The 13,593-nt window shown below is 37.0% G+C and overlaps 1 protein-coding gene across 2 annotated transcripts; it reads left to right on the forward strand.

The window, feature by feature from the left end:
- Positions 1–656: 656 nt before the first annotated feature.
- cyth2 (cytohesin 2) lies at positions 657–12,871 on the forward strand. Of its 2 annotated transcripts, XM_015042336.1 has the most exons (13): positions 657–883; positions 3,336–3,486; positions 3,639–3,705; positions 3,777–3,895; positions 3,978–4,058; positions 4,258–4,370; positions 6,739–6,887; positions 6,971–7,083; positions 8,148–8,226; positions 8,731–8,802; positions 8,916–9,070; positions 9,839–9,926; positions 10,317–12,871. In XM_015042336.1, the coding sequence occupies exons 1-12, from the start codon at positions 817–819 to the stop codon at positions 9,924–9,926; spliced, it is 1,254 nt and encodes a 417-aa protein (XP_014897822.1). In that variant the 5' UTR covers positions 657–816; the 3' UTR covers positions 10,317–12,871. The 2 variants fall into 2 exon arrangements, with proteins under 2 accessions (XP_014897822.1, XP_014897823.1); XM_015042337.1 differs by having other exon boundaries at positions 6,971–7,082; positions 8,150–8,226; positions 9,839–12,871.
- Positions 12,872–13,593: the final 722 nt, after the last annotated feature.

Raw genomic sequence — 13,593 nt, forward strand, 5'->3', positions numbered from 1 at the left:
AAGATAATGAGTATCCGTGAATTTTTCAGTCAAGTTTCCCGAGGCAAAATCACACCAGAAGTAAACATACACCTCTTCGAGTTATGGCGGCCATTGTCTGACATCACTATAAAAAAGGGTCTCCAGAAAAACTTCCGGTTTAAAAGAAAACTTGCTGTAGTCCAATCCGTGATTTCTTAGATCTCCCACTGGGACGTACCTCTTCCGTTTTGTTAATGTTGTAGTGATTTCGTTAATGTTGTAGTGCTTTCGTAATTTGTAATTGTGCTTCGTTAATGTTGTAGTGTTTTCGTTAATGTTGTAGTGCTTCCGTAATTTGTAATTATGCCTCGTTAATGTTGTAGTGCTTCCGTAATTTGTAATTATGCCTCGTTAATGTTGTAGTGCTTTGCAGGGCCACCGTAAAAATTGAGACGTTCATGCACACCTGTTTGCTTGAGTCCATTTTCTTGCCTTTTTGATATTTGACAATAGCCTATTTTTTCGCTAAACTGTGAAGTTAGTCGACATTAAATAATGTAGCTCTTCATGGGTTATTATTTGTTTAAATGTAATGTAATTTCCAAAAGCAGCAATAATGCGGCATATCTGCCTTCACCCTCCGCTCTTTCTCAATATAAAAAGATAAACTGGTTTTATTTTGAAAATGAACTGACCGGAAGTAGACTGGTGTACACTCAGACGCCTTTACCCGTGTCGCCTCCTTCTTTGTCTACGGCCCAACATTTCGACACCGGTGGGGGGGTTTGTCTGTTTTTTTCTGTCTCTAGTTTTGAGGATATATTTCGCGATATATCCCCAATTTTCTGACATTTAATGACAGTCGACTCTGAGCTATTTATGCCTAAAAATAAAGCACCAAAAATGGATGACCTGGACTACAGTAAGTGTTCTTAAGTCGCTGTTTGCCTGTGGTTCCGGTGGCTAACCGCGGCTAGTCAGGTGTAGCTTGTTGCTTATTTAATCATTCGCGCAGGTTGACGAAACTCTTCATGCCGAAGCATATTTGTAATATGACTGTCTTTCTCCGACATCGCGTTTACTACAGTCCATATTCAGAATAAAATTGCAACAGTAATGCTACCTTTGCTAATGAAATATTGATTGTATCGATGGCTGCCCTGAGCGAACTTTACAGCTAATGTCGGTGGATGTTTAGCATCGCCACCAGCCTTTTGAGTTATAACTGGTCTATCCTAAAAGGGAATCGTTTCCTAGAAAGCACACTGCAGCTGGTTTAAATTAATGTACAGCTTTTTATTTTTTTAGCAGGAGAGACTGTGGGCGTGGCAGCTCATTGTTTTGTGGTTTAAAATAAATCGTCTTGTAAGAATTTGTTGCTTTGAGCACCAATAATTCTAGTTTTAGCATTCTTTTGTTGTTGTTTTTGGCGAAACTGATTAATTTACAACATTGTAAACATTTTGTAAATTGTTTTTCCAGCTCAACTTGTTGGTGCTTTTGTTTGCTGCTGCTTCTCAGGCAGGATTTGATTCAGCTGTGTCTTTTTTATTTATTTATTTTTACTGTATTGTGCGTTAGGATGCTCAACATTAAATACATCACTCTAAATGTAGAAACAAACGCATAATAAAAATAAAGTTTCATCCAACTTAGTTATTCGGAATTGTCTTGTCAACTTTATGAAGATTATTTATGTTTACTTTTATGCAACTCTTTAAGCAATATTAATACTACTTGATTATTGGGGTGGGTATCATAATTATTTTGATAATATTAAAATATGTTTCATGTATGAGATTTATGTGATACACTTCAAAACACACTGCATTTATTTAACATGCATTACAAAAAAACATACTAAAACTCATTCTTATAGCATCAATTCACAATGAATTGTAATTTAAAGAAATTTAAAACATAATAAATTTCATTTCAATTATTCATTCATTCCAGTTATCAAACAGTCCATTTAGTTCAGGTTATTATTCAAATCAGATTGTATCGAGTTATTGGCTTGCAGCGTTCATTTCTTCTGGATGAACATGTAGCGACAGTGGAGAGGAAAAACTTCCCTTTAACAAGAAGAAACCTTCAGCAGAACCAGGCTCAGGACAAGTGACTGTCTGTTTGGTTTTCGCTTGATTAGCCAGAGCAGAGACACAAAAAACATACAGAAGAATTGACGCTGAAGTACTTTCAGTGTTGATGAAAAGCAAAAAGGTAACAGGAAAAGGAGAATGCTGCAGCATTAAATCAGCTGATGTCTTCCTCCAGGAAGGTTTCACAGCCAAGCTGCATTAGACCAGATGTAGCTTCTGTGGAGAGAAAAAGTCAAAATAATGCAAATTGGAGAGCAGTAGAAGAAGAAAGTAGCAAAGTGAGGGAAACTGATCAGTTTGCCTTCCAGTAGCCTAAACCAAGATGGCTACAGATGGCTCAGGATAACTTCAGGCCTTTCAATGCTCTCTAAAACATTTTAGAGCAAGTCGGTTGTAAATGTTTCTCCTGATCAGTTTGATCTGAAAATAAAATACAAAAGTGATTAATTGCACAGCATCAGATGTTAGTTTGACTTGATAAGGTAGGAGTTTGAGTTAGCATTGTTTCAGTGCCGTGTACTCAGTTCTGAAAAGCCACTTTTGGGAAAAAATAAACTGACTTTAAAATGTCAAATAAATGGTAAGAAGAAGAATACTCTAAATCCTCTTGCCTTCTTTTGCACTAGCTGAGAAAATCAAGTTCTAGACAAATTAAAGCAATTTCAGTGAAAGTCTGTTACTGCAGGTGAACAAAGACTTATTTGTTCATTAACTCTGGTTGCAGAAAATATTATTCAGATTTATTTTCTTTTAAACTGTGCTCACTTTTATTTAGAAACAGAATGTAAATGACACCAGGGTATTAACAAACATTGTACTTAAATCTATATGCTTTACACTAAAAAACTAAGAAAACTAATTTCCTGGTATTGCAGACAATTTTGAGATATTTGTGTTTATTTTTTCAAGCAGTGAGGTAGCTGTTCTGATTAATCACTAATTCACTTTGAGCTGTATTAGGAGACTGGGTTATTAATTTAATGAAATTTTATTGGCATGGCTATTGGATTCTTTCTGATTCTCAGTTACTATATCTTGATAATAAATAAATATTTATTAATCAGAATCAAGATTAATAAATAAATATTTTATTCCTTCCTTAAATGTTGTCCATTCTTGATTCTGAAAGATAATGGAGACTGCCTAACAATGCACCTCGTTTCTGTATTTTTGCCATCAGAATAGATTGCTTTTGACCTAGATTATTTTAGTCCCATTAACTATTTGTGAAATGTGCTGCAATGCAATCATTCTTCTTCTCTTCCTCTGCAGTCCCGGTAGATCTGAGCCCAGAGGAGCGCTCCGAGCTGGAGGACATCCGCAGGAGGAAGGGTGTCCTCTTGCAGGAGATCCAGAGGCTCAGGGAGGAATTACGAGAGGCAATTTTAGAGGTAGAGGGACTGGAGACCAGTACAGAGGGCAGGTAGATACATTTTTGTGTTTAAATAAACAGAAAGTCCACCATCTAATTAGGATTCATGTGGTTTGACGGTGTATGCAAAGTGTTTTAAGAAAAGCATCACATTTTCATGCTGTAAAATATTCTGATTCTTACCATTTTTATGCTTTCTTCAGCAAAACTCTACAGAAAAGTAGACACGTGGCTATGGGACGCAAGAAATTCAATATGGACCCAAAAAAGGTGAATGCCTTGTTGGACTTTTGCAGCTGTTTTTGTCACATGCAGTTTTTACTCACCGACTCTTTCTGCAGGGGATTTTGTTTCTGGTGGAAAACGAGCTGCTCAGACACACAGCAGAGGACATCGCACAGTTCTTGTACAAGGGAGAAGGCCTCAACAAGACCGCCATCGGGGATTACCTGGGAGAAAGGTGCATGACGTGTAAAAAACCTCACATTTTTCCTGTTTTGTTGTCCCGACAATTTGTAAATATAAATGACTTCTTTTTGCAGAGACGACTTCAACATAAAAGTGCTTCAAGCTTTTGTTGACCTCCATGAGTTCACCGACCTTAACCTGGTGCAGGCCCTCAGGTAAACTTCATCCTCTTCTTCGCCTTCTACTGAAACACAAGTTATATGCAGCCATTATTCAGGGAGCAGAAATGCTCAGTAATGGAAAATCCCATGTTTGTCTCTGGTTAGGTTGGGGGAACAGGACAGAACAGGACCTGCTTTGATTGCAGAACCTGATCTTTTAGGCTGGATCTAAACCCTGTCCTGTTTTCTGCAGACAGTTCCTGTGGAGTTTCCGTTTGCCAGGCGAAGCGCAGAAGATTGACAGAATGATGGAGGCCTTTGCTCAGAGATACTGCCACTGCAACCCTGGTGTCTTCCAAAGCACAGGTTATAAAGAACACAACCATTTTTGGCTGTGAAATCTGTCCCGAGTGTCGTTTTTGGACTATTTCCGTAAAATCTTGTTAAAACAAAGTGAAAGTGTTTTTCCACATATGCTGCCCTCATACTCTATCTCTCTTACCAGTAATGATTTGCTAATATGTTAACCCACAGAGGCCTTTGTATTTATACCCAGGGCCTTTCAATAAGAGCAGTTTGTGTTTTCATTGCTTCCTTGAATTGTTATGAGATGAGGTACATTCTTTCAGTCTTCCTTTGTGTAAAGCAAAAGTAGTTTGGCAGGCTCTGCAGTTTAAATACATGTTGATACAGTCATGCAGGTGTTTTCTTTGAGTTGCATGAATAGAATTGAATAGAAATAACCTTTATTTTCCCTCAGTGGGGAAATTCAGATGTACCAGCAGCAAAGTGACAGGAAAATTACAAAAGTCACACAAAAATTATAAATAAATAAAACAGGACCATTAGGATTTCTACTGTTTCTAAGAACAGCCTAGCGTTTAAAAAAAAAAAACACCCAGCCAGTTTTTGGCAATAAATTAGTGTTTTGTTTTGTTTTTTGTGCCTGGAAAAGGAGCTGTTTCAAAAGTCTCCCAATATATGGACACTGCACCGTTACCTAGCAACCCAAGCTGAGGTCCAGCATGTTTGGTCAGCTGGTTTTTAGTGTTTAGTTGTTGAATTACATTCCAGAAACAACTTGCTGCATTCTTGATGGTTGTGCTGCAGGAGGCTCCACTTTTGCTTTTCAATGAAGTACGGAAGACTGGAAAATGATGACTGCATCATTTTCACAGATGCAGTCATGTGAAAATGACTGCATCTGTTTGCAGTCATTTTCACATCTGAGTGTAAACATTGAGTTTGGGGGCGTGGCCAGCAGGAGCTTATTATGATTTAAAGTGACAAGACAACATAAAACATCTCTTCTGGAAGGAGCTCATAACTGACCAGACTAAAATCCCATTATGCAAAAAAGGTCATGAACAACTTTTGTAGCTCGTAGATGTATCCTAAACTGTTCAAGGAAGAATAGTAGGTCACCTTTAATTTCAGTATCAACCTAAGTCTTATATCTGCTGGTGTTGAAGTTTGATGGATTTCTAATACTAGAAACTTAATTTTCTGTACCCAATATGGAAACAAGTAATTATTTAGAAGGTCAACTGTGAGAAGTTACTTTTCATGATCGTCTGTCAGCAGCTTTTACAAAAAATGTCTACCGTGGAGTTGCAGACTGTCTGTAGCCTTCCACTCTGTGGTAGAAAATCAATCCTTCATGTTAAAGATGCATGACTTTGGTTTTAAGTAGATTCTCCATGTTTCACAGGGTATCTTGGTGCTTTGCCTTCAGTCGAGTGTAAATGCTGCTCAAGTTCTAATCTAATCAAGCAGCGATCAAATGACTTGACTTGGTTTGACTTTCAGGGTAATGAGATTATCTTTAAAGGTGCAGACTGGGCTACATTCATTGTTTGCATTTTTAGTTTGTAGAGAGATGAGGCATTAGTCTGGACCATATTTTTACAGAAAGATAAACTTGAGTAAAAGCACCATAGTTGGTGTTTTCACTCAGATTTAAAACCAAAATGCATAACATGATCCTATTGTGTTAGTTTGAATCAGAAGTTAAGAAGTTATTCACGATTGCAGATTAAATAAATGTATTTAATTTGATGTCGCCGATGCTGTTTTATTGTTCTGATATGCATTTGTAGACGCACATATGGAGGATGAGAGGACCCTGATTAAATTATCCAGATATTTACCAGTCACAATGTTTTACCAGTCTGATATAAGAATCAAGGAATTAATTTTACTTCACTTACGAGTATTGAGATAAACTTAAAGTTGGTGTCAGATAAAATAAGAAACTCAGTGTAAGGCATACGATTTTTTTAGCAGACAGTGGAAAAGTATTTAAAATATTGACTTGTTTGAATTCAGTAGCACTTTTAATGTAAATGCACTTATTGCTCTGAATATTATTTCTTTTGCCATTTTGCACTTTATAAAGTAACTCAAGGACTATAGCATGCTGGCATTAGCTGTTTAGTTATTGGACAGTCTTTTTCTACCTCTTTAGGAACCATTAATGTGATTCTAAATTGTAGTTGAAAGTAATAATTCAGTATAAGTTTTAAAATATTCAGAACGAAGCATTCAACAGTTTGATTTAGATTCTCTGCCTGTCCTTAATAAAATGTTTCTGTAAGTGATTTTTGATGGGAAGGAGTAAACTGTGGACGCGGTTTGATGTGAAGTTAAGTGCTCCTTGGAGGTTGCAATGAAGTATTGATGGATTCCTTCCTACTCATTTCCTGTCAGTTATTGTTTTCTCTACTGTTCACAGACACATGTTACGTGCTTTCGTTTGCCATAATTATGCTGAACACGAGCCTCCATAACCCAAATGTGAGAGACAAACCCGGACTGGACCGTTTCATCTCGATGAACCGCGGGATCAACGACGGGGGAGACTTGCCGGAGGAGCTGCTCAGAGTACGATCAGCCTGATCGGTTGTGTTGGTAGTTTAGGAGTGGTTGTACGGCGATCTCATCTTTCCTGGTTTGTTGTGTTTCAGAATCTGTATGAAAGCATTAAAAATGAACCATTCAAGATCCCGGAGGACGATGGCAACGACCTGACACACACGTTCTTCAACCCAGACAGAGAGGGCTGGCTGCTTAAACTTGGTGAGAGTTTTCCCAGTGAGGCCGTTCCTGCTTTACCTTGCCTTTAAAGAGGTTCTTATGTGCAAAATTCATATTTTAAGCATTTTTATACTTCCATTTGGGTCTTAACTGCTTCTAAAAATAAAAAAAACAGCCCAATCACTTAAAAGAAAAACACCCACACGGCTTTTGGCAATAAGTTAATGTTTATTGGTGTCTGGAAAATTATCTGTTTCAGAAACCTTCCTATTGTTAAATCAGAATCAACTGGCACTGCCCCGTTACCTAGCAACCTGAGCTGAGACTAGTCCCGTTACCTAGCAACCCAAGCTGAGCTCCAGCACGTTGGTCAGCTTGTTTTACCTGTGTACAATGGCTGCTGGAAAAGACAAGTGTTTAGTTGCTGCATTCTTGTTGGTTGCGCAGGAGGTTCCACTTTCACTTTTCAAGGATGTATGGTTGTATATATTGTTTTGTAGCCATTTTCTAAAACTTTATCTAAAAATGATTTTATGCAGAAAATGTAATAAACACGTTTTGTCTAGACCTTTAACGCCGATCCTGTGTTAATCCGTTACTGATGGTTGCGGTTCGTGTTACAGAGATCTGAAGAAAACATGCTCTGTACTGTTCTCTAATCACCTCTAAGGCTTTGTGCTACGTTGAGTCTGTCTTCCTGTCTCTGAGGTTTGTTGCCTCCTGGCCTCCAAACGCCGCTGTGGTATTAAAACATTGCCATAGCATGTGATAGTGAAGCACAGACTCACTCTCTCAGTCTGGATTTTGTCCTTTCGCATGACGGGGGCCTCTGGTCCGTGTCACTAATACGGTCTCCTTCCCTGTTTCCTTTTGTCTCCCTCTAATTCCTCTTTTTCTCTGTGTCTCTGCTTCTTTCCTGCCATTTCCATGCTCTACTGCTGCTGCTTGTTTTCTCAGGAGGTATGTACTGAAACAGTGTTTAATAAAACATAGAAACAAGAAATTTGAAGTTTAATTAGTAGGTAGAACGTAGATACTGTAGAGTAGTGCTTATTTAAAAATAAACTCCCTGCTTTCTTTAAATACCTGATTTATTTTTGATCTTGCAGGAGGAAGAGTGAAAACTTGGAAACGCCGATGGTTCATCCTCACAGACAACTGTCTTTATTACTTTGAATACACCACAGTAAGTGTCAGTGTTTGTCACCAATGTCAGCCATCACTGCAGGATAAAATAATTACCGTACTTTTCGGACTATAAGCCGCCACTTTTTCCCCTCGCTTTGAACCACGCGGCTTATGGCCTGGTGTGGCTTTTCTGTGGGTTTTTCTTCAACCACCAGGGGGCTCTTTAGCAGGAAGTGAATCAGTCGAAGTCAAAATTGGAAATCAAAGAAGAAAGTGTTCATTTTCATTTAGAACAAGCACATGCTAGCAGCAGGCATGATGGAGAAATTTCTTCAAACTCATACCCATCATGATATCATGTAGCATAATGAGGCTTTCTTGTACTTCTGAAAAAGACGGATTAATTTGTCAGTGTTATTATCAAGGATAAGTGGAATAGAAATGTATCGCCAATGAGAAACCGATCATCACTGCACGACATTTCTCTGTAAAAGCTCCAGTTATGCATCTGCAGCACATGCTTTGTGACTGAAAATTATGCTAAATGAATTTTCCCCAACAGGATAAGGAACCACGAGGTATTATTCCCTTGGAAAATCTTAGCATCCGTGAAGTAGAGGACCCAAGAAAGCCTGTGAGTTGCCTTCGTTTTCTCACTGAAATATCTTGTTAGATTGTTTTTGTAATTTCCCCAGTGGAATGGATGTCGTAACGTCTTTCTTTCTTTCTTTTTTTTTTTTTAAACAGAACTGCTTTGAGCTGTACATCCCCAACAACCGCGGGCAGCTCATCAAGGCGTGTAAGACGGAGGCTGATGGGAGGGTGGTGGAAGGAAACCACATGGTGTACCGCATCTCTGCACCCACACCGGAGGAGAAGGACGAGTGGATCCACAGCATCAAGTAAGAAAAAGATGACAGATGCAGTGCTTTGTGAATGTCCATGTATTTCAATGTGATTTTATTTCCTTATTATTAAAAGAATTTTCTTATCTTTACAATTTAGTGTTGAAAATGCTTGAATTTCAGCTGGTTGTTTTCAAGGTTTGGAAAGTGCTTTATACGTTTTTGTAATGAAGTGGAATCTAACACTTGATTGAAAGCTTAAATTTAGAAAACATTTTTTACAGTTGAACCCAGATATATTAATACACAGACATTTTTTTCTCACTGTTATGAAGATAAATCAGACTAAACTTTTCTTATTTTATGTCATTTAAATTACCAAAATTATTTCTATTTGGAAAACATTTTTTAGAGCTTTATTTTGTACCTAGAAGTTTACATTTCTAAACTTGGTCTTTTAAACTTGGGTCAAGCCTTTTTGGTTTCCTTCCTTGTGTGAGAGAAACATTTCAAAGTATAACATTTTGTTATATTTTAGTTTATATTGCCCCTGTTGTAAAATGTAGAATACAACATACCAACAGTAATAAATAGTATCATATAATAGTGAATTGAAACTGTCTTCTTTAGTTTATTTAATCTCTAAAGTGTGATCCAGGAGAAATTCTTGAAAATTCTTGAAAAGTGCTTGAAAGTGTACAAACATTTCTTGTTTTTCTCTCACAGAATATCTGAATTACAGCTGAGAAAATTCAATCTCATCCACATTTTCATGTGCTAAGATGGAGATTTGTTTCTGACTTATTTTTTGTTGTTGTTTTATAGATCTGCGGTCAGTGTGGATCCGTTCTATGAAATGCTTGCTGCCAGGAAGAAACGTATATCACTGAAGAAGAAAGAGGAGCAGCCCTAGGTTACGTCTATGTTCCTCTTCCTCTCACATCATCTCTGCTGCTCACTCCCATCTTTAACCTTTCTTCCTCCTCCTCATTCTTCCTGAAAGCGCCTCCTCTTCCACTTGCAAGGACCCCTTCTGTCCTGACCGCCAGACTCTTTGAAAAAGCTGCAAACAGAGCGAATGGCTTACTTGCTGAGGCTGCCGTTCACAGTACTGCTGTTGCATTCAACTTAATACAATAATCCCAGAGCACAAACAAAACTTTTGCTGTCTTCACTCCCACTTAAACAGGATCTTTAAGACTGTATTCACACTAGAAACTATCTTTCTTTTGCACAGTGGCTGGGGTCTGTTGCCATTTTATACACATCAAATCACTTTAATGTAATTGTTTTGTTTTTTCAGATTGCTTTAATTTTTGAGAACGATGTCCTGCAGTTCCGGTGTTTAAAAGATTTTCCATCTGGGCTGAGAATTGTCGTGAATCAACAAGTCAAAAATCAAGATTTTCCACCTTCGTGTGAATACAGTTTTATTCAGGGTTGCAAGAAGCTGCAGTTTCATGAAGTCCTATTTTATTATCATCAGTGCCGCCTTAATAAGATATTTCCTTTGTTGATTGTGCATAGCCAAGACAAAATGTGAAGTACTAACAATACGTTTTTATTCTGATAGAGCTGTGAATTTGCAAACTAATTTAATACTCCAAATGGCATAAAGTTCACATCCAAACTTAAATACTGAATTCTAGCAAGGTAAATGTTATTAATGTATATTTTCACTGGTTTTCATAGTGGAAACACAGCGTACAGTATGAACTTTAGCATGTTTCTCAACATGTTTGAGCAATAGCAGAGTAGAGTATCGTTGTCTGGAGGCTTGTTGAATCTTTATCTGTACAGAGCCGCTCTCATCATGTCTTTTCAGAATTAACGTAACGGCATGAAACACGAGTTTTCTTTTTTTGTGCAGCACTACAACAACTCAACATCTGTTGAATTAACTCTGTCCACCAACATGGGTTTTGTGAAGTCACAAAGGCAGCTCTTTTCATTGTACACTTTTTGTAAATAGACGTTAGCATATTTGTTTACGAAACACACAGATTTGATTTAATTTATTGTTTATCTTTTGTTAAAATCAGATTTTTTTTGTATGAGCTACTGTTTTACTGCATGTCGATGAACGGAAGGATGAGTCATAGGTACTGATGCATGGTTGACCAAGTTAGTGCACTGATTTGGAAAGTGTTTGTGTTTCCTGGTGACATGGAAAGACAGCATTTAATACTGAAGTTGGTTTGTGCATCAAGTGAGTGATCCTGCTTACCTTTAGAAAATATGAGATTATATGTTTGACTTTTTTTTTTTCTTCTTGAGGGATTCAAACTCTGTAAAGCACAAACAGAGTTTGATTCTCACACTCTGCTGCCCAGTGTCGAATTTAAAGGGCATATGTCATCATTTTGATAAAATTCAAATATGTTCGTTTACATTTTATGACTGAAATTCAGAAATGGAAAAAAAGAGAGAAAAAAACCGTGTAAATTACACTTCGGGAGCTAAACCCATTCATCAAGACATAAATAGCGATAGCAACGTCTTCCACTTGAATTTGAGTTCATAAAGTGAATATTTATTAATGGTGATTTATCTTCAGAGGTTGAGAAATGTTGAGTGTGGGAACCTGAAAACCAAACAAACCAGCACCCCACAGAGAGGTTTAAAAGTGCGTGTGGTGAGTCCATCCTGAGTGTAATTGATTTAACTCATACTGTGGATATCAGCAGATGTTTTGCAGCAAACAAAAGCAAAAACATGATATGTTAATCTTTATGCTCACAAATAGACACAGTCTCTCTGCCGTCTTCCTCCATGTTGTGGTTGTTCCTTCCCTTAAAGCCAAGATTGTATTTGATTTTTTTTTTTTTTTTTACAGAGTTCAGCCATATTTTCTGCATATTTTTTTATTTCTCCCTCCAACATAACGTATTGCTCAGAAGGCACCAAGAATACTCCCTTTAAAAAGTTTCCCTTCAATAAAACAGTTCATGATTTGTGCCCAGCCATTGTTCATTTGACATGACAGACATGAAGAATTTGCTCTTTAAGAGTACATTTAAATGCTACTTTGCTATAAAAACAATGGATTTGTTTAAAATACATTAATGTATATAAAAAAATATGATGACATATGCCCTTTAAAGTCTGGGGAAGCTGTTTGAGCTGAAATGTTAATGTTATGTTTGAAATAAAAAGACAGCTAACTGATAAACACTAATAATAAACCATTGATTTAAAACACTCATATTAAAAGTTTAGATTTGTCTCCAGTCATGGATTTGACCTACTTTAGTGTATTTGTATTTTTGATTCTGGGGGAAATTAAACTATTGTATGCAGCACTTTATCAAGTTTAGCATTTGGAGGAAAAAATGCCGTTACTGACCTACTCTAATTCAATATGGCGCCCTCTGCTGGTAATCGCACACACTGCAATATTCTGAGAAATGTATGTCCATTCTCGTCCGACCAGCAGAAACAGTTTATCTTCTACTGGTTTACTGGTTTCATGATAGAAACTTATCCTAATGTTTTTTTATTTCCACTTTGAACGTGATTGGCTGGCAGACGTTGTGTTGAAATGAAGCCATAAGTCCCAATTTTCTGGCTTCATTTTAATTTTTATGTACATCACCAGGACTGTCTGTCCTTATGATTTTTAACATTCAAAGTTGCCAAAAAATGGAAACTGTTTCCAGGTAAAAACAAAAAATGAATATTGTTAAGCTTCTCTCTGGAGAGCCACTACATTCAGAAAATGTTTGTTTTGTATTTATTTATTTTTGTTTACTTGGAGGTAAAGATGGATGCATCATCTGTACATGTAGCAAAAGGAAAACCACGATACCAGTAAAATACTGTGTAACAATAAAAAAAAGTAAGTAAAAGTAAACAAAACGATTTGTTGTCATGTCTCTTATTTTAATGGGGCCTGTTGCACCACCTCACTCTTTAAGGTACAACTTTAGTGCTTAATATTTAAATTATTTTTAAACTTGTCTCAAAGTTAAGTCTTTTTCAAAGTTCTTTCACCTTTTGTGATTGTAGCAGGGTTTTATTTTATTTGTCAAAATTGGTTTATTTATTCCTCAACTCCACTTTGTTTAGTCAGTTATTTTCTCCTGACTTGTATGGTTAAGGTTGCTGCCAGTCGGTAGTTACCATAGCAACAGTAACAGCTCAGCCCCTTTTTTTGGTTGCCGTGATTTGCTGCGTTTTCCCTACAAGTACTATATTTTATCATATTTTAGACACATTTAATTATATACAGGGTTTCATGTGAAACTGTCATGTTTTTTGTATATGTTTTTAACTGTTAATGTGTATTTTAGCTGTTCAGTATGGAGAGCCATTTATGTCAACACTTTATTGGGGACCTTTTCTCTATAGTTTGTTTATTTTATTTATTTGTAAAGGGGCAGAAGTTGCAGGACTGATGTTAACCATCAACTTAATTTTCTCTTTTGTTTCTTTGATTATCTTTTGAATGTTTGAATAAATACAGTAAGCCTGAGTGTGATTGTTAAGAAGTCAGCCTAATAGATCTGAGATGAACACGAAAATGGAGGGAAATGATGCCAGGTTCCTGATGTCACACACTTCTAGGATGAAATTAGTGG

The sequence above is a fragment of the Poecilia latipinna genome, unplaced genomic scaffold, assembly GCF_001443285.1.
Source record: "Poecilia latipinna isolate Pla-1442-1.1 unplaced genomic scaffold, P_latipinna-1.0 Scaffold586, whole genome shotgun sequence".
Lineage (NCBI taxonomy): Eukaryota > Metazoa > Chordata > Actinopteri > Cyprinodontiformes > Poeciliidae > Poecilia > Poecilia latipinna.